At 47.2% G+C, this 19,772-nt stretch overlaps 2 protein-coding genes across 2 annotated transcripts; one reads left to right on the top strand and one right to left on the bottom strand.

The window, feature by feature from the left end:
* On the top strand, positions 1–3,308 carry DNALI1 (dynein axonemal light intermediate chain 1). Its single transcript, XM_070764157.1, has 6 exons — positions 1–164; positions 251–387; positions 468–637; positions 1,065–1,243; positions 1,398–1,562; positions 2,740–3,308. The coding sequence occupies exons 1-6, from the start codon at positions 84–86 to the stop codon at positions 2,773–2,775; spliced, it is 768 nt and encodes a 255-aa protein (XP_070620258.1). The 5' UTR covers positions 1–83; the 3' UTR covers positions 2,776–3,308.
* On the bottom strand, positions 3,299–19,477 carry GNL2 (G protein nucleolar 2). Its single transcript, XM_070764155.1, has 16 exons — positions 19,322–19,477; positions 19,143–19,233; positions 18,133–18,227; positions 17,829–17,968; positions 15,696–15,880; positions 15,048–15,114; positions 14,138–14,296; positions 12,914–13,027; positions 12,545–12,673; positions 10,990–11,094; positions 10,049–10,207; positions 8,987–9,094; positions 6,519–6,922; positions 4,566–4,645; positions 3,797–3,876; positions 3,299–3,452 (listed from the first exon to the last, which is right to left on the bottom strand). The coding sequence occupies exons 1-16, from the start codon at positions 19,386–19,388 to the stop codon at positions 3,315–3,317; spliced, it is 2,121 nt and encodes a 706-aa protein (XP_070620256.1). The 5' UTR covers positions 19,389–19,477; the 3' UTR covers positions 3,299–3,314.
* Positions 19,478–19,772: the final 295 nt, after the last annotated feature.

The following is a 19,772-nucleotide window of genomic DNA, read 5'->3' as shown; positions in this document are numbered from 1 at the left end:
ACGCTCCCGCCCCCCGGCGTCCCCGTGGCCGTGGCAACGGCGGCGCAACCGGCTCGGCGCCTGTCGGGCCTGCAGGAGCCGCCATGATTCCCCCCGCGGACTCCCTGCTGCGCTACGAGACGCCGGTGCTCGTCAGCCGGAACACCGAGAAGCGCTCCCCCAAGGTAGGCCGGGGCCGGAGGGAAGGGGCCGGGGGGGGGGGGGGGCAGCGGGGCCTCCCGGGAGTCATGACCGCTCCGCCGCTCCGCAGGCCCGGCCGCTGAAGGGGACCCCGCAGCTGTCGGTGCCCGCCGGTCCCGTCTCGCCGCCCAAGGGCAAAGCGCCGGCGCCCCCGGTGGACCCCACCAAGCAGGCCGAGGAGATCCTCAACGCCATCCTGCCGCCGCGGTGAGGGAGGACGGGGGGTGGCTACGGGGGGGGGGGCTGGGCCGAGGCGTCCGGGCCGCTCACCTGCGCTTCCCTTGCAGAGAATGGTCGGAGGAGAACCAGCTCTGGGTGCAGCAGGTCTCCAGCACGCCCAGCACGCGCATGGACGTGGTGCACCTGCAGGAGCAGCTGGACCTGAAGCTGCAGCAGCGCCAGGCGCGCGAGACCGGCATCTGCCCCGTGCGCCGAGAGCTCTACTCCCAGTGCTTCGGTGAGCAGCCTTTGGGTGTGTGGGTGTGGGTGTGTTTGTAGAGGGGGGCTGCTCAGGTGGAAGGGCGACGTGTGCTCAGCCTCGTGGCTCTGAGGGCTAGCGGAGTCCGGGGCAATCCTGCTACTGCACCTGGGCAGGTAGTGAAATTGCATGCAGACATGCAGGTGCACCTGTGTTTTAGCGCAGTTACAGGGGCGCACCTGCATGTCCACACACAATTTCGTTACCTGCCCAGGTGCAATAGCAGGATTGTGCTGGACTTCACTAGCACTTAGAGCCACGGGCGCACCTGCGTGTCCACGCACGATTTCACTACCTGCAGTAGAATTGCGCTGGACTCAGAGCTACGGGGCAAGCACACCTCACCGTCCCCCCTAAGCAGCCCCCCTCTGGGGCAAAGCCTGACTTCTCCCTCCTTCTCCCACAGACGAGCTCATCCGGCAGGTGACCATCAACTGCGCCGAGCGTGGGCTGCTGCTGCTGCGCGTGCGAGACGAGATCCGGATGACCATCGCGGCATACCAGACCCTCTACGAGAGCAGCGTGGCCTTCGGCATGAGGAAGGCCTTGCAGGCTGAGCAGGGCAAATCCGACATGGAAAGAAAGGTAAAGTCAGCCGGAGCTCCCTGGCTGGCACTCGTCCGGCCCAGGCCATACATATTTTCCTCCTAGGCTGCAACCCAGAGCCAAAAGGGCAGGTTGAGAAGCAACAGCCGGCTCTTCTGAAAGGTCCCCTGCCTGGTGTCTTCTCTGTTTCAAGATTGCAGAATTGGAGGATGAGAAACGGGACTTGGAGAGACAGGTGAATGAGCAGAAGGCCAAGTGTGAAGCCATTGAAAAGCGGGAATTGGAAAGGCGACAGGTGGAAGAGAAGAAGCACACGGAGGAGGTCCAATTCCTGAAGCGGACTAATCAGCAGCTCAAGGTTAGGGGAGACACAAACTGAGTGTTCTAGTTTTAATTGGCGGCAATTGTAGTCACATTACTCTGCCTTCAACACTAATTCTTGATTAACCATAATTGAGCCCAGAATTAGTTAAGCAGTTTACTGCCTGAGCAGACCTGATTTGGATGGGGGGTTTTGCATTGTAAGCATGTTTTTTTTAATTATTTATTCATTTGTCCAATACACAACACATATGGAAGAGAATAGACATGAAGTAATATATATAAAGAAAAATATGTAAAAATAGAGAAGATATATGAAAGGAAGAAAATATATATGATATACGAGATAAAGGAAAGACAATTGGACAGGGGACGGAAGGCACACCGGGGCACTTATGCACGCCCCTTACTGACCTCTTAGGAACCTGGAGAGGTCAAGCGTGGAGAGTCTAAGGGAGAAATGTTGGAGGTTAGGGGTTGACACTATTGAGTCTGGTAATGAGTTCCACGCTTCGACAACTCGATTGTTTACAGTCAAGTTTGGAGCAGTTAATATTAAGTTTGAATCTGTTGCGTGCTCTTGTGTTGTTGCGGTGGAAGCTGAAGTAGTCATTGACTGGTAGGACGTTGCAGCATATGATCTTGTGGGCAATACTTAAATCGTGTTTCAAAATGTGAATCCATTTTATCCAGGTTTTTGCCATTCTGCTGCAAAGATGAACCAGTTGCCAAGTGTCCAAAATGTGATCATGTGACAGGGTGCTGGAGTCACATCTTTCAAATCAAATCATAAATTGCTTTTGACAAGTCCATTGTAATTTAAAACAGTCACTAAGCAACTGGTTGTAAGTTGAGAACTACCTGGACTTGTTTTGTGTTTTGGGCTGAGTTGGACCGGGGCAATTTACACGGCTGGCGGTGTTAAAATCTCTAAAACAGGGGTCCCCAAACTTGGCAACTGGCTGGAGAATTCTGGGAGTTGAAGTCCACAAGTCTTCAAGTTGCCAAGTTTGAAGACCTCTGCTCTAAAACAAACCCACTCAGGATTGTTTTTCAATCTTAACAATTGTGCTTTAATTTCTAAGCCAACCGCATGCTGTTTCAGAATGGTCCAGTGGTAAAATATTTGATACAGTGTCTGTCCTTCATGCGTAGCAGCACCATCTCTCGGGGAGAAGTAGCCCTCACTGATTAACTGCTTGTTTGCATTTTAGGCCCAGCTCGAAGGCATCATTGCACCGAAGAAATAAGCTTTGTCCGTCCAATGCAAAAAGTGCCTTGAGGAGAAAAGGAGGACACGGCTGTAGAGAGATTTTTTCCTGAAAGAGTTTATCTAAACTGTTCCACCTCATCTGAATCAGCATAAATCCAAATACTGTTCAAATGTCTCTTGCACATTTAAAGAGAATCTCAACCGGCTTGGGATTTTTTTTCAATTAATATTTACTGGAGGTAAATAATAGAGGTGCTTTTTTAAAACAACAACAACAAACCCAGTATTTTAGTTCTATGCGCGAGTCTGCCCAACTGTACAAAATGCGTTAAAATTAATCCTGACTCCTGAAGTTTGATTTGGTGGTTTAACTGGTGATCACACATCCCGATCAACTTCTCTTTTACCATCCACTATAAGGCAAAAGTAGGAAGACATCTTACTTTTTCTGCCGTTCTTGATGGTTTTCACACCAATTGTGTCTTTTGTAAGGATCCCAAATGATATTCAACAGTTTTCATGTTGTAAATGTTTGCTATGCGGATTTATAAAGACAACAATTTCAAGAAAGTATCTTTATTTATCTTGGGTTGTAAACCTCTGAGCTTCAGTGTCACTTTTCCTCTTGTTCTTGTTTCTATTTTTGACATTGTGAGTGTCATAATATCGAACACCAACTTTCTTTGAGCGCTGCTGTCGCTCTGCTCTTCTCTTCTGCAAAGGCAAAGGGTTTTGTAAAAATCCAAGACAGTGGACAATGTATTAGCTGTAATTTACAATCTCAAAAGGGGGAAAAATTGTAAAACGCTACAACAATTCTATTTTTAAAATCCACACTACATGACAACTATGCCGCATAAAGTTCCCCTTGGGCTGCACCTTATGAAAACCACAGAGGACAACGGATCTACATCCTGCCTTACGTTTCTATATAACTCAAGGTGACCTACCGAATGCTCCCACCTCCTAATGTTTTCCCCGGAACATTTCCATGAGATGGTTTGAGATAAAGTGACCGTCCCAAAGCCTCTTAGCCAGACTTCCCTGCTCACACCTACCTCCTTTGAATTTGGTTTCTTGCAGATGCTGGGACTCTGCTGTTCCTCTCCCTCTGAAATCTTCCTTTTCTTCCTTTTTCCTAAAAGAAGTGTGTCAAGAATAGTAAGAGACAAAGCTCTTTCTGAAGAGCCAAACATTGTGAGCAACTAGGTTTTCCAGTAAGGGACAGAACTGTTTCGCAATGGGATGGCTGTGCTCCCCTTCCAGATGAAATGACACCACCACCCCTTTTCTCTGATGCATATCTTAAATAAATTCAACAAACACAAGAAGCAAAGTAGGTCACAGCATGAGGAAAAGTGCTTTCCAGAATAGCTGTGGGCCTTTGTGCTTCAGCTTTCTAGGCCAGTGTTTCCCAACCTTGGCAACTTGAAGATATCTGGACTTCAACTCCCAGCATTCGCTGGCTGGGGAATTCTGGGAGTTGAAGTCCAGATATCTTCAAGTGGCCAAGGTTGGGAAACACTGTTCTAGCCTATACTGTGCTTTTGGGAGCCCTCCAAAGTGAACAAGGGCAACTACACCTTCTCAGAGTCACTCCTTAACAACCAGTCTTCAATGCACATGGTCAGTGATTCAGGTGTCAATCAAAATCCATGCAGATGAGTAACACTTGATAGTTTTGAAAAGAACATTTGTGGAGGAGTGGACTATTTGCATTGCAACACAAAACTCTGTGGCTTAAATGCATCATGTGGAATTAAGCCAGCGCTGGCCCTTTATAAGAATAAAGCTATGAAATGTGCATTGCCAAAGGAGCCACCATACCTCTAGTCCTCTGAGTTTCAACAGCCACTGTATCCAATTCTGGTTTTGGAACTATTTTTTCATTCAGGCCCTTAGGGATTCTAGGCAGGAAAGCAAACAAACAAACAGTTACTCTACCTAAACCCATTCCACTTAGCAGTTGTATAGCCTTAAGTTTCATAGGACAGGCTAATTCTCTACTATAATAATAATAATAATTTATTGGATTTGTATGCCGCCCCTCTCCGTAGACTCGGGGCGGCTAACAACAACGATAAAAACAATCCAATAATAAACCAGCTAAAAACACTTATTTATAAAACCCAAACATACACACAAACATACCATGCATAACTTGTAATGGCCTAGGGGGAAGGAATATCTCAACTCCCCCATGCCTGGCGGTATAAATGAGTCTTGAGTAGTTTACGAAAGACAGGGAGGGTGGGGGCAGTTCAAATCTCCAGGGGAGTTGGTTCCAGAGGGCCGGGGCCGCCACAGAGAAGGCTTTTCCCCTGGAGCCCGCCAAACAACATTGTTTAGTTGACGGGACCCGGAGAAGGCCAACTCTGTGGGACCTTATCGGCCGCTGGGATTCGTGCGGTAGCAGGTGGTTCCGGAGGTAATCTGGTCCAATGCCATGTAGGGCTTTAAAGGTCATGACCAACATTTTGAATTGTGACCGGAAACTGATCGGCAGCCAATGCAGGCCACGGAGTGTTGAAGAAACATGGGCGAATCTTGGAAGCCCCACGATGGCTCTCGCGGCTGCGTAATAATAATCGTAAGTTGAAAAAATATAATGTAGAATATATATTTTACAAATAGGTAGCTGTGGAAACAGCCAAGAAAAAGAACAAATGGATCACACTGTGTGTTCTCACTCAATGTACAAATGGCATGTGGCAAGACCTGATTCTGGAGAAGGCTGTATAGACAGTCCTTGCTTAACAACTGCTAAGACTGCTCAGTTTAGACAACAAAGTTGCAACAGAAAAAATAACTTTACAATAAGTCACTGCACTTATGACTGTTGCAGCATCCCAGTTATTACATGATTGAAATGTTTGTGCTTTCACAATCAACAGATACTTATGACTGTTGCAAGTCCAGCAGTCTGGTGCTCTCCATTGGCCTGATTTATAGCTGGATTTTTAAAAAAAGGCAATGAGGAAACACAGTAAAATTACAAGTCACGTGATGCCTCACTTAACAACTGCAGTGGGAGTGAGGTCAATCTGATGTCCAGTCACATGATGTGTTGCTTAGTAACAGAGTTGCCAGTCCAACTGTGGGCATTAAGTGAGGACTACATACAATGCTGGGGAAAGTGGAAGGAAAGAGGAAGAGGATGGCCCACAGCCAGAAGCCTGGATTCAGTTACAGCAGCCATGAGTGTACACTGTAAAACCTGAAAGACCAGGCGAAGGACAAATCATGGAGAGAAATCTCTCTGGCTGCTCAGTTAACCCTGACTCAATGTTTTGTAAATCAGTGGTGGTGGGAGCTGCATTGAACCTGGAAGAATCCCCTTTTTAGGATTATACTGGGGGGAAACGGGGGGAGACACACCATCTACTTGCATTTATACAAGGCAAGGATGGCGATGTCACTTCTTCTCATAGGCTCCCACTTCCCAAACTGCAGTCTCCCACCAACCCAACCACCTCTATGTTTCCAGGGGCTTCCCTGCTGCAGAAATGGGCAGAATATGGGTGTGTTCCAAAGTCTTTTATTCAAGCCATCACCTACGGCTGAATAACGGCCATCAGTAGTAGGTGAGCTATTTATCTCAATTGTGCACCATTAGGTGTTGACTGTTTAGCATTGGGGGGGGGGGGGGAGGATATGAGATGGGACACAAAATCAAGGGAAGAAAAACATACTTGTCCATTCCACCCCAATCGTTAGTCGGCGTTTTTAGGCCCTTTTTTCTGACCAATCAGCTGAACCAAGGCAGCTCGGGTGTCCTACCTTATTGCTGAGAACCTCCTGGCCTTTGCCTTCTCCAGGAATCTCTTGTACTTGGCAATCTTCTCGTCCAGGGACCTAAGTGATACCTTTGGGTTTTCTCTGGGATTAGCCTCGCAGGTTGGCCTCCCATGTGGGAAACTCTGCCCCTCCTCCTCCTCTTCCTCTTCTTCTTCACCACTGTCTGTTTCACTGACACAAGGTATATTCACCGGAGCCAGATCCTCTTCCAAGAACTGGGAGGTCACCGTGATCTTCTCATAGTTTTGCGGCACTTGGGGCAAAGGCAATTTCGGTGTCACGTTGGGACATTCGTTATTCCCAGCCTGTCCTTCGCATTGATGTTCCATCCCTGGGTTCTCGCTGTGACTCAGGTCGACAGTCGTATCTGAGGCAGCTTCTGTGGGCTGAGATTAAGCAATGGAGGTTTGTCTGCAAGCCAGGTTACTTGTGCATCCCCATCATTCACTTTGCCACTGGACTGCTCAACTCCAAACAATCTTGGTACAATTTTCTACTTGTGAAGGCCTTATTATTATTATTATTATTATTATTATTATTATTATTATTATTTATTGGATTTGTATGCCGCCCCTCTCCGCAGACTCGGGGCGGCTAACAACAATGATAAAAAACAACATGTAACACTCCAATTTAATAAAACAACTAAAAACCCTTATTATAAAAACCAACATACAGACAAACATACCATACATAACTTGTAATGGCCTAGGGGAAGGAATATCTTAACTCCCCCATGCCTGGCGACAAAGGTGGGTCTTGAGTAATTTGCAGAGGGGGGCTGCTAAGGTGGAACGGTGACATGTGCTTGACCCCAGGGCTCTGAATGCTGGCGAAGTCCAGCGCAATTCTGCTACTGCACCTGGGTGTCTTCGTGTGATTTTGCTACCTGCCCAGGTGCAGCAGCAGAATTGCGCTGGACTCCGCTAACACTCAGAGCCACGTCACCGTTCCACCTTAGCAGCCCCCCTCTGCCTTCAGGTAAGACTGGTCAGGATCCCAACCTGACCTTTGCCTGTCGGAAACCAGATTCACGAGAAAGGATAATCAAGCACACTTATGCATATGCATCACCACCGACTGACCATCCAACCCTCCCATCTGACTGAAAAGAAGACATAAAAGATTACTCAGTTTCCTTTTTTTCTCCCTGACAACAGAACATGTGAGAAGGAAGATATTTACAGGGAGTCCTCTACTTATGACAACTGAGCTCAAGATTTCCACTGCTAAACAAGACAATTAAGTGACCTTTGACCCAATTTATGACCTTTCTTGCCAACACTGTTAAGGGAACCACTGCAGTTAAGTTAGTCCCACCAAAGTTAAATGAATCTGGTCACAAGCAGGGATACTGAAATTGTCCTAAATGAGTCAGTCGCCAAGCACTCAAATTTTGATCGTGTGACCATATGAACCCTGCAATGATCCTGTGACAAATGGTCAAAAGTCACTTTTTTCAGTGCTGTTGTAACTTCAAACGGTCAATAATTAATGGTTGAAAGTTGAGGACAACCAGTACATTAAAGATAGTTGTTCTGAACTATTCCCATGAGCAGTTTACAGCCATGAGAAGGATGCTATGTGCGATTTTTTTTTTTCAATTAAGGTGGGCCCTCCTCATCTTGTGTGAAGATGGACACTTAAAGGGTCCAAAGACGGGCTACAAGAATGGTGGAAGGTCTTCAGCATAAAACGTATCAGGAAAGACTTAATGAACTCAATCTGTAGAGTCTGGAGGACAGAAGGAAAAGGGGGGACATGATCGAAACATTGAAATATGTGAAAGGGTTAAATAAGGTTCAGGAGAGAAGTGTTTTTAATAGGAAAGTGAACACAAGAACAAGGGGGCTGAAAGAGTAGTAGATCCTTGGAACAAACTCCCAGCAGACGTGGTTGGTAAATCCACAGTAACTAAATTTAAACATGCCTGGGATAAACATAGATCCATCCTAAAATAAAATAATATAAGGGCAGACTAGATGGACCATGAGGTCTTCTTCTGCCGTCAATCTTCTGTTTCTACGTTTCTATGTAAAGGCACAGAAAAGGCTCCTCATAGTTGTCTGCCTAGTGCTGGGGTAGGCAAAGTTGGCTCTTCTATGACTTGTGGACTGCAACTCCCAGAATTCCTCAGCCCATCATGCTAACTCAGGAATTCTGGGAATTGAAGTCCACATGTCATAGAAGAGCCAACTTTGCCTACCCCTAGCCTAGTGTATATTGACAGATGGACATTACGGATATTCGTAGGGACCCTAGGAAGACAAATTGTTACAAGGGAAGGAACATTTCTATTATTTCAAGTTCTTTGTTGAAAGCCAGCGCATTATCGGTCCTGCTTAAAAACTGCTTGATTGTTAACTACTGCCCTCTTATTTGCTTTCAGGAATCCTTCCCCTTTTTGTCTTTTTGGAAAGAAACACTCAAGCTGCTCTGGCACCCCTTACCTGCGCATCCTGTTCCGCATTTGGAGGCTTCACAAAGAATGGGATGCGTCCTCTCTGCCAGTCGTTCAGCACCATCCGACTGACCGTGTGCAGATCAGGCTCTCCTCCCTGGAAAGGCAGAAGGACCAGCGGTCACAGCTGGAGAAGGGAAGGGAGGGGATCAAAGAGAACAGCCCGGTGACGAAGGGACCTGGGACCAAGACTCCAGGCAGGATGTGTGGGTGGGGGGGAGCAGGGGAGAGGTAGAGAAGGCACTTATGGCTGGACTCATACCATCCCTCCTCAAAATGTTTCACTGTGTACTATGATGGCCTGATTCATCCATCCATCCATCTATCCATTCATTCGATTTTTATGCCACTCTCTCCGTAGACTTCACCCAATGTGCAAGAACAAAGGGACACTCCCCAAATGACCATGAACCCCATTCCAGCCTTCTAGAGCAGTGATGGCGAACCTTTTTTCCCTTGGGTGCCGAAAGAGCGTGGGTGTGACCTATTGTGCATGCGTGAGTGCCCACACACATAATTCAATGTCTGGGAAGGGCAAAAACAGCTTCTCTTGCCCCCCCCCCCCCCAGGCCCTCTGCAGGCCAGAAGCAGCCTGTTTTCCAACTTCTGGTGGGCCCAATAGGCTCCTGTTTCACCCTCCCCAGGCTCCAAAGGCTTCCCTGGAGTTGTGGGAAGGATAAAAATGCTCTTCCCTATCTCCCAGAGACTCTCTGGGAGGCAAAAACACCCTCCCAGGGCCTCTGTGCGAGCCAAAAATCAGATGGCCAGCACATACATGTACATTGGAATTGAGCTAGGGCAATGGCTCACATGCCAGCAGATATGGCTCCGTGCGCCATCACTTTCCTAGAGCATGAGCCACGAGCAGTCACACTAAGTCATCATCTCCTTGTTCCACAATCGTCTTTTCTCTCTTATCCCTTCCGTCTGCTCCCTGTAGGGTCCTCAGAAGCAGGATCTCCTTCAGAAAACATCTCACTTGCTGAACAAATGTCCACACCAAGGGCTCCAAATTCCTTTCTCTATTCAGCACCCATAAGATCAGGTTCACCTTTAGTAACTTCCCAGTCTGGAATGCCAACTTCTTCAAAAAATCCTCTGCATTTTCCCAGGATTCTATTTTATACGTCTTGGTGATGTATTCCGGCTTGGCTCTGTCCAGCACTGTAGCAATGTGGTCTTCTGGACTTTTGATTTTTTCTACCTGGACCTGGAAATGACAGGAAACGCCCAGCTTTTACCAAAGGCAAAGATTTCTACACAGTTTGAGTTTGACATCCACGTTCTAAAGTGTTGGCTGTTCTTTCCAGCTTTGTGTTATCTGAAAATTTTATGAGCTCCCCTTCTATCCCCTCATCTAAATCATTCATGTTTTTAATAGGAAAGTGAACACAAGAACAAGGGGCCACAATCTGAAGTTAGTTGGGGGAAAGATCAAAAGCAACATGAGAAAATATTATTTCACTGAAAGAGTAGTAGATCCTTGGAACAAACTTCCAGCAGACGTGGTAGATAAATCCACAGTCACTGAATTTAAACTTGCCTGGGATAAACATAGATCCATTGTAAGATAAAATACAGGAAATAGTATAAGGGCAGACTAGATGGACCAGGAGGTCTTTTTCTGCCATCAGTCTTCTATGTTTCTATGTTTCTAAGATGTTGAAGAGCACTGGCCAAAGACAGAACCCTGGGGCACCCCACTCCATGTATATGTGGCTCCACTGAGGATCAGAGGTTGAGTGCAGTTTGTCAACCAACTATCTATGAACATATTTGGATAGTGGCGCTGTCTCTTCCACATTTTTCCATCTTATTAATAAGTAGGCTGTGGTCCCACTGCGTCAAATAGCTTACTAAAATTTTAAGTAAACTAATCTATTGTGATTATTTAAGCACCTGAATCTTGGCAACGTTTCAATAATAAATAAGCCTGGCAAAATCAGACTAAGGCAGGAAAAAACTTTGCCCAATGTCTCCCTTGATACTTACAACTCCTTTCAGTACAATATCTGTTTCCGAGTCTCCCGAGGGGTACACCACACCTGGGCAGTCAATAAGGAAGATTCGGCGCATTAAAGTGATGTACTGCCACACCTGCAGGGGGGAAAGGCCAGATTGTCTTTTATTTCACAAGGAACAAAACACACGGCACTAGCTCTTGATACTATTCGAGAGTTGGCCTTCTCCGGGTCCCATCAACTAAACAATGTCGTTTGGCGGGACCCAGGGGAAGAGCCTTCTCTGTGGCGGCCCCAACCCTTTGGAACCAACTCCCCCCAGATATCAGAGTTGCCCCCACCCTCCTTGCCTTTCATAAGCTCCTTAAAACCCACCTCTGTCGTCAAGCATGGGGGAATTGAGACTTTCCTTCCCCCTAGGCTTATAAAATGTATGCATGGTATGTCAGTCTGTACGATTGCTTTCTAAATTGGGGTTTTAAATTAACTTAAATATTAGATTTGTTTACATTGTATTATTATTGCTGTGAGCCGCCCCGACTCTGCGGAGAGGGGCAGCATACAAATCTGATTAATAAATAATAAATAAATCTGAACATGAAGACTTTCATAGCCAGGGAACTTGTGAGTAGCCCTTTGGTGCCATTATCTTACCTGCTATTACTTTGGAAAGGCTATTTAGCAAGCATGCTAGACTGCAGGGCATACAGTAAAATTGTTTTTCTTGTCTCTAATGATAGATTTTCTAAGGTTCACACATATCAGCAAAAAGTCAAAATCACATTTATGTGGCAAGGGGATTTTGAGGGGGTTTGGGACCGGGGGGGGGGGAATCATTTGGGCATATTGACACAAAGTTTCTCACTTTAGATGCTAATTCCAACACGGCCATTTTTAAGTCTTTGGGCCACCTAATAAAAGTTTTGTTCAGCGTCCCCCTCCAAGGAATGGTGACAAGTTATCAAGTCTACCGAGTCTACGGAGAGGGGCAGCATACAAATCTAACAAATTATTATTATTATTATTATTATTATTATTATTATTATTATTATTGAAGATCTAAAAATCAAGCTGCAACGACTCCGGCATAAGCCAGTGAAAGTGGTCCCAGTGGTCCTTGGCACGCTGGGCGCAGTGCCCAAGGATCTCAGTGGACATTTGAAAACCATCGGAATTGACAAAATCTCCACCTGTCAATTGCAAAAGGCGGCTTTACTGGGATCGGCAAACATAATCCGCCGCTACATCACGCAGTCCTAGGTGCTTGGGAAGCGCCCGACTGGGGATGAAGTATGAAATCCAGCATAGTGAACTCGTTTGCTGTGTTGTACTGACATAATAATAATAATAATAATAATAATAATAATAATAATAATAATAATAATGTTTATATCTGCAGAAGTAAAACCTTAAGTAGAGAGGACTATGAACTGCACACCAGGCACTTTCAGTCCAGCCCTGCAGTTCTGCAATTGTAGAAATGAGAGCCTACTTCATGCTGACACAGGAGACCTTGCCTTCGGGCAGAAGAAGCCCTGTCAATCACAATGGCTACATGTTATTCCTGGATCTGTGGGGAAGCTTGCCTTGGTTTCACCAGCAATGGGAGCCACGTTGCAGACTTTCTTGGAGCGGAGAGTGTTGATTACTGAGCTCTTCCCCACGTTCGGGTATCCAATGAATCCCACACTGATCTGCTTCTTATCTACATGCAGCTGTTAGGGACAAAACACAGGACGACACACAAACACCCCAAGAATTAGAGAAAGAAGCTTTGGATCAGCTACAGTTTTTCTATCATGGTGATCAGAACTGGACGCAACGTTCCAAGTGTGCTCTTACTACTGTGGGCTTTCCTTGCAGCTGCAGCACACAGCCAGCTCATACTGAAGTGGTGGGCCACCTAACACAGCATTCCTCAGTGCACTCAAGGCAGGCACAAAGGGTTACTATACCTTTCCAAACTGCCGCAAAAGTTGAATGAAGGCACCTTTTCCAAAAGGGTTTGTGAGGCTGGCGTGAAACGCCAAGGTCGGATACTCCTGAGACAGCACTGCCACCCAGCGCCTCTGGAAGAAACAAGACACGCGTTGGTAGCCCCTCCATCCCATGCAAGCCAACAGCTTAAGGAGTGTTGTGGTTAGCTCTGGCCCAGCTCCTGCCCCAAGGACTGTGGATGTGGGGGAGACATCCACATGCTGCAGGCCTGTTTTGCCCCCGGTGGAATCTGCTGATGAAGGCTCCTCTGACCAAGAAGACATGAGTGACAGGGAGGAGGAGAGTGGGGCAGACAGCTCAGAAGGAGATCAATTATCTAGCTCCTCCTTGGATTCAGAACAAGAGTTAATGATACAGCCACGCATGCGGAGAGCGATGCATAGGCAACAAAAACTGAGAGATTATTATCAAAGAAAATGAGGCCACCTGTGGTTGGGTAGGGCTGTGGTCATTAGTGAGGCTGCTATAAAGAGCAGCCTGTGGGTTTGGCCATTGTGGAGGATTATCTGATCGTTGTGTTTCGTGACTGCTTTACTGACTTCGACCTATGTGTGCTGATTTTTCCCCGCTTTGAAACTAAACCAGAGCAAAGTGTGTTTCACTTTGTGAAAGAAGAAGGACTGTGAATTGCCTCACAGCTGCAAGCTAAGTATCACAGAACTGATAAGGGACTTGTACCAATTACCAGTTTGTTTGGAGACAAGTGCTCTTGGCTATACCAAAAGAGGGCTTGATGAATTTTCATTATAAAGAACATTGTTTTGAATTTTCAAACGTGTGTGTGTCTGAAATTTGTACCTGTGAATTTTTGGGAGGAGTCTACCAGAGAGGCCGACAGAACAGGTTGCAAATCTTCTACTACCAAACTGGGCCAAATTTTGATAGGCCCCCAATTTGGGTGGTCTTTGGAGGGGAGAGTAAAAGTGCAAAATCTCCCACTTCCAAGTCATCCATGTGAAATGGGGGGAAACGTTAGCTGACAGGCTCTGAAACTCCTGCCCCCCCACCCTTTCAAACCATTCCATGATGCAGGAGGTTGAAGCACACGTCCAAGCAGTTGCAAAATGTCATTTCTGACTTAAACCTCTGCAAGCTGCCATTTCCCAGGCTCATGTGCAAAAATGGTCTGTCTGCCCTGGAGACTTCTTTTTGTGCCCCACCTCATTCCCCAAGGGACCTACCGTCACCCACGTGGGCACAAGGTCACATTTGTTCAAGACAAAAATGAGGTGCTTCCAGGGCTTCTCCTTCTTCAGGTAGGCCTCCACGTGAGGGGAGCGGGTCCCCATGGGATCTCTGGTATCCAGCACTTGCACAATGACATCGGAGGAATCTATCACCTGGCAGTCCAGAGACAGGGCGAGAGATTTAGTGGGCTGGGGAAGCACCCAGGAGGATTTCCGTGTTTTAATTCTTCATAGCAATCAAGTTCAAGCATTCCAAACTATGCAGATAAGCAGTTCTGTCCCGAGCCTGAGTTGAGAAATCTAGAATTGAACACCTCAAACTTCAGGCCTGCTTTAACTTGGAAGAAACTCTGTGCTTTTGGTCTACAGGTTAGGGAATCAGGCTACAAATTAGAAGCTACAATTTATTTATTGGATTTGTATGCCGCCCCTCTCCGCAGACTCGGGGCGGCTAACAACAATAATAAAACAGCATATAATAATAATCCAATACTAAAAACAGTTAAAAACCCATTATTATAAAAACCAAAAATACATATACCATGCATAAAATTGTAGAGGCCTAGGGGAAAGAGTATCTCAATTTCCCCATGCCTGGCGACAGAGGTGGGTTTTATGCTGAGTCCAGGCACGGCCTTAGGCATGAAAGCCAGCTGGGTGTTTTTGGGCCAGTCACCCTCTCTCAGCCCAGTCCCACCTCACAGGGGAAAACAGGAGGAAGAACAGGTATTAGATATGTTTGCCACCTTCAGTTACTTATACAAGTAATAAAGGAGGGATGAAAACAATAAAAATAAGCAAGCTACCTCAGGATACATTGGCAGGAATAGCTTTCCCATTGCCTTAGTCAGAAATGTTTCTGAGAGCACAATTACACAACCACATTCACCACCCTTTCATATACCTTGTAAAGTTCTCCCCAGATCCGCTTAGACTGTCCTTTTTTATAGATTTCTTCTTGCGCCTCCATCCTGGAAAAGGGAACCAGAAGATCCAGCAGCACAAAAGCACAGGCACACTATACGTCAGCAGACGACTATCGCGTTTTCCCAAAAATCAATAATACATGTCCCCATAATAAGGCCAATCAGGCTTTTCAGTGTATGCACTGAAATAAGCCCCACCCCAAAATAAAGCCCCTCCAACTACTTTCCTGAGAAAGGGGGGGGGGCATGCCAGGAACCGCTCTTTTTGCCGCAAGAACACTTTTGGCCGTGTTGTTGTCAATGAGATGCCTTGAACACAGGACCAAAATAACATCCAGGTGTTCCCAATAATGTAGCTGGAGCAAGTAGTGATTAGGGATATAGGTGGGTACCACCCAGACTCCATTAGGCACGGGTGTCAAACTCAAATCGTGTCACAGGCTGGATGATGATGTATCGTGACTTTTTTGCCTTTGCAAAGCCGGAGTGGACACGGCCTGCATGTGACACCTCCGGCCTGTGGCCGCCGTTTTAATGGGACACCTAACAACCCTCCAACTAAAGGGTAAAAACGCATCACCCTCCACACCAAGCCGTATTTCTAGTTTTCTGTTCCTACAGCATACCTCACTCCGGTGTCCTCTGTCACCAGATCCCGGTCTTTCTCTTGGCTGTAGTTGCTGGTTTCAGCTATGGCGTTTTCCACCAGGGACTGCATGTCGCTTGCCAGGAGGTTTGGTCGCTTGCGCTGTGACTTCGGGCCAAAGGTCGTTCCAAAGGTTTCTGTATCGAGAATGTGGACTTGGGAATGCTGAAAGAGGGAAAAGATCCCGTCTACATCATCCTGGATCAAAACAGGTTGCTCCAGCTCACCTGGACCCCACAAGGAATTTTCCCCCTGAACTTTCCCCCCCTGAGAACAGATATAGGGCCAGCAACACCACTCCTGGCCCAAAGCAGGCTATGCTAGCCAGTGTAAACTTCGTGGTTTGGCATCCCTTCCTTCCTCTGTGATTGAAGTTACAAGGATGAAGATATTGCTGTGTGTTTGCTTGCCTGCTTTCTTTCAACCACTGAGCTTTAATTCTGCCAAAATTCAGAACTATCCAGCATAATCTTCCCCACAGCTTGATTTCAGTTCTGGAAAGCCAGCTCTTTCTTTGGAACCAACTCTTCTCTAGCTAACTACTGACCCCTCACATCCTGGACACAAACTGTTTCAACTCCTACCCTCAAAACGTTGCTACAGAGCCCTGCACACCAAGATAACTAGACACAAGAACAGTTTTTTTCCGAACGCCATCACTCTACTAAACAAATAATTCCCTCAACACTGTCAGACTTTCTACTAAATCTGCACTTCTATTCTACTAGTTTTTCTCATCATTCCTTTCACCCACTTCCTCCCATGGTGACTGTATGACTGTAACTTGTTGCTTGTATCCTAAGGTTTTTATTAATATTGCTTCTTCATTGCTTATTTGACCCCCTATGACAAGCGTTAAGTGTTGTACCACATGATTCTTGACAAATGTATATTTTATTTTATGTACGCTGAGAGCATATGCACCAAGACAAATTCCTTGTGTGTCCAATCACACTTGGCCAATAAAACTTCCATTCTATTCTATTCTAATCTTCCTCACAGCTTGATTTCTGTTTTGGAAAGCCAGCTCTTTCTTTGGAACCAACTCTTCTCTAGCTAATAAGAACAGCTGTGAGTGATACGTGCTTGAACTTCAGAGGACTCTAGTGAGAATTTATAGTTTTCATTTTATTAAAGACATATGGGAACTGTTGAAAAAAAAGAGCTGTTCAGAGGAAAATCAAACTACACAGGAAAATAAGAAATGTGGCCATTAAACCAGAACAAAAAAACATTTTTGGACTTGAGATGAAGACATTGGGATCTGGCAAAACGACAGGTAGAATCCACCAGTAGCTTGAAAGCAGCTGGCACCTCCATCCCACTTGGGACTTCCAGCCCCTGAACAGCATCACTTTGTATAGGGAAGTATTTTCCCAACAGAGACAATTTGGGACCAGGATTTTGCTAGGCACCTTCTGACAGAGAAAAAGTAGTAGAACGATCAGGCCAAATTGTATATATTTTGAGTATATCCCATTTCACCGTTCCTCTCCTCTTTATAGTTAGGCCAGTGAGAACGGCAGCCCATGAAAAACCTAATGCAAACTGGGCAGGAAGAAGAGGTCCTACAGGAGAGCCTGGGAGCTGCCTGAGTGGATGAACCATCCAGCTAGCGCTTCATGTCAATGAGCACATGAGTGGGGAGAACCTCACACCTGGGCATGCAAAGCTCCTCATGGTTGGCCTTTCGCATCGAATCATCTTTTAAGCAAAACCTTAAATCCCGTCTTTTTGTTTTCTCTCTTTTATTATAATTTTTAATGAACCAGCAATCTAGGCATTGTGTGTAATATAAATGTAGATTTCCCTGACATTGTATGCCATGTGCTAAATAAATAAATAAATTTGTTCTTTCGCTCTTTCAGGCTCTCAGTAAGCAAATGTGAACAAAGATGTACACAACTATAAATATAAATGATGCATCTCCACTAGGCTTTCCTATTGCAGTCTTATATTTCTTAATTGGCAGAAGGTGTCTCATTCTGTGAGGCGGGAATGAGTGTAAGGAGATAGAGAATGCAGCTAGAGTCTCCCCCAGAGTTCAACCCTCTGAGCCTCCACCCATACACAGTGGTAATACCTGGGTCAACAGGACAAGCATACTACTCACATGAGGTTTAATCCGGTCATGGAGCAGAGAGAGGGGCAACTTGCTTTGTTTCATGACCACTTGATAAGGATCTTTCATCACCGTCTTCATCTCCTCCTGGAATCTCTGGAGAGAGGTCTGCTTGATCACACGTGTGTTTCCTACATGAAGAGGATGTTCCAATTGTTGGTGCCTGATGTAGCTTGGATTAACAAGATGCAGAGAGCAACACAGCACTTGTTCAGCCTCTCTGATTCAGCTTTGGGGTAAATGAAACTCAAGCACAGAACCACCCCAACAACTGTCCCAATCAGAGCAAGCTTACCAAACCATTTAATGTTGGGCTCCACGCGGGCTACGGTGCCTGGTGCCACCGTGGACTGGAACTCGAGCGGCCGGACCACTTTCCCACGATTGTTCCTGCATAAAGAGCAACATTGGAGAAAGCGGATGTCGCTGATCCGATCTGAACCCGACGGCGAGGCACAGCCAGGGTTGGGCTTCTGCCCAGACAGGGGGAGAACACAGTGGGGTAGCAAAAATGGAGCTCCACCCCAAAGCACCCAATTTGCACTGAAAGATGCTGAAAGAAAATGCATATCACGCCCACAGCATGATAGTAAAAAGTTTGGTAGCCCTTCACTGGGCCCAGCCACAAGTGACTTATTGAAATGGATGTCCTTGTGCCACCTCTATGTTGGTTGAGGCAGGCAGGAGACCCTTGAGTACCAGGATTCCTTTGAGTACCACTTGTTGGGGGTGAGGGGAAAGGGAGGGTCTTGCCTTCACTTTCTGCTCAAGATCCCCATGGACAATTGGGGGGCCATTGTGGGACACAGAGTGCTGGACTTGATGGACTTCTTAGGTTCTCCTTCCCTCCCTCCCTCCTTCCTTCAAAAATAATAATAATAATTACTATTATTATTATTATTTATTTATTAGATTTGTATGCCGCCCCTCTCCGAAGACTCCTTCCTTCCTGTTATTGAAACAGGTATCCAAATGCCGCCTTTATGTTGGTTGAGGCAGGCAGGGTTCCCTTCGGTCCCATTTGTTGGGGGTCAGGGGAAAGGGAGGGTCTGGTCTTCTCTTTCTGCTCAAGATCCCCAAGGACAATTGGGGGGGGGGGCATTGAGGGCCACAGAATGCTGGACTCGATGGGCTTTGGCCTGACTCAGCATGGCTCTTCTTAGGGTCTTATGTTCTTATGATCGTATTGAGCCTGTTTCACCAGGGAAGAGCTAAGCCGGGGGCTGGAGCCGGGAAGAGCCGCCCGCGAGTCCCTCCCGGTTCAAGGCTCGCAGCATCGCCCAGCGCTCCGGCCCTTCCACTCACCGGCGCTCCCGCTGCCGATACATATTGAGGCGCCGGACGGTGGCGCGGTCCCTCATGTTGTGGCCGCCGGCGCCGGCGCCGGACGGGCGATCTGTGGGGACAAAAACGGAGGCTCAGCGTCCACCGCCCGCCCAGCTCCGCACCCAACCGCCCGCCCTCCCGACCGCGGCTCCGCTCACCCGGGTTGGTGCTGGCGCGCGACGGGTTGAGGCTGGCCCGGCGGCCCTGGAAACGCGGCTTCCCCATGTTGGCGGCGGCGACAGCGGCTGAGGAACGAGAGGGCGGCCGGCAACGACTTCCGGGTGAGCCGAGGCGCTCTTCCGGCTGCCGCGAGTGACGTCACGGGCGACGAGAGGGAGATCCGGAAGCAGCGCCTGCAGATCAAAACAAAAGTTGAAAAAACTCCTCCTACCTGATTAGAATGGAAGGGAAGGCAGAGGGGGGGCTGCTAAGGGGGGAGGGTGACGAGTGCTGCCCCCCCTCCGGGCTCTGAGTGTTGGGGAGTCCAGCACAATTCTGCTATGGCACCTGGGCAGCCACAGGCGCCCCTGCGTGTCCTATGCGATTTTGCTACCTGCCCAGGTGCAGTAGCAGAATTGCACTGGACTCCGCAGAGTCCCGGGGGCGAGC

This window comes from Erythrolamprus reginae, chromosome 11 (genome assembly GCF_031021105.1).
Source record: "Erythrolamprus reginae isolate rEryReg1 chromosome 11, rEryReg1.hap1, whole genome shotgun sequence".
NCBI lineage: Eukaryota > Metazoa > Chordata > Lepidosauria > Squamata > Dipsadidae > Erythrolamprus > Erythrolamprus reginae.
The sequence above is the reverse complement of the archived record's forward strand: the minus strand, read 5'-3'. Positions and strand labels throughout refer to the sequence as shown.

Coding starts and splice junctions, on each gene's coding strand:
- GNL2 (XM_070764155.1), bottom strand. CDS start 19,388: ATGGGGAAGCCGCGTTTCCAGGGCCGCCGGGCCAGCCTCAACCCGTCG. Junction 14,297..15,047: donor TCTGGGGAGAACTTTACAAG/GTATATGAAAGG, acceptor CTGGACTGCCAG/GTGATAGATTCCTCCGATGT. Junction 6,923..8,986: donor ATGCGGAACAGGATGCGCAG/GTAAGGGGTGCC, acceptor GCTTAATCTCAG/CCCACAGAAGCTGCCTCAGA.
- DNALI1 (XM_070764157.1), top strand. CDS start 84: ATGATTCCCCCCGCGGACTCCCTGCTGCGCTACGAGACGCCGGTGCTC. Junction 165..250: donor CCGAGAAGCGCTCCCCCAAG/GTAGGCCGGGGC, acceptor GCCGCTCCGCAG/GCCCGGCCGCTGAAGGGGAC. Junction 388..467: donor AACGCCATCCTGCCGCCGCG/GTGAGGGAGGAC, acceptor CTTCCCTTGCAG/AGAATGGTCGGAGGAGAACC.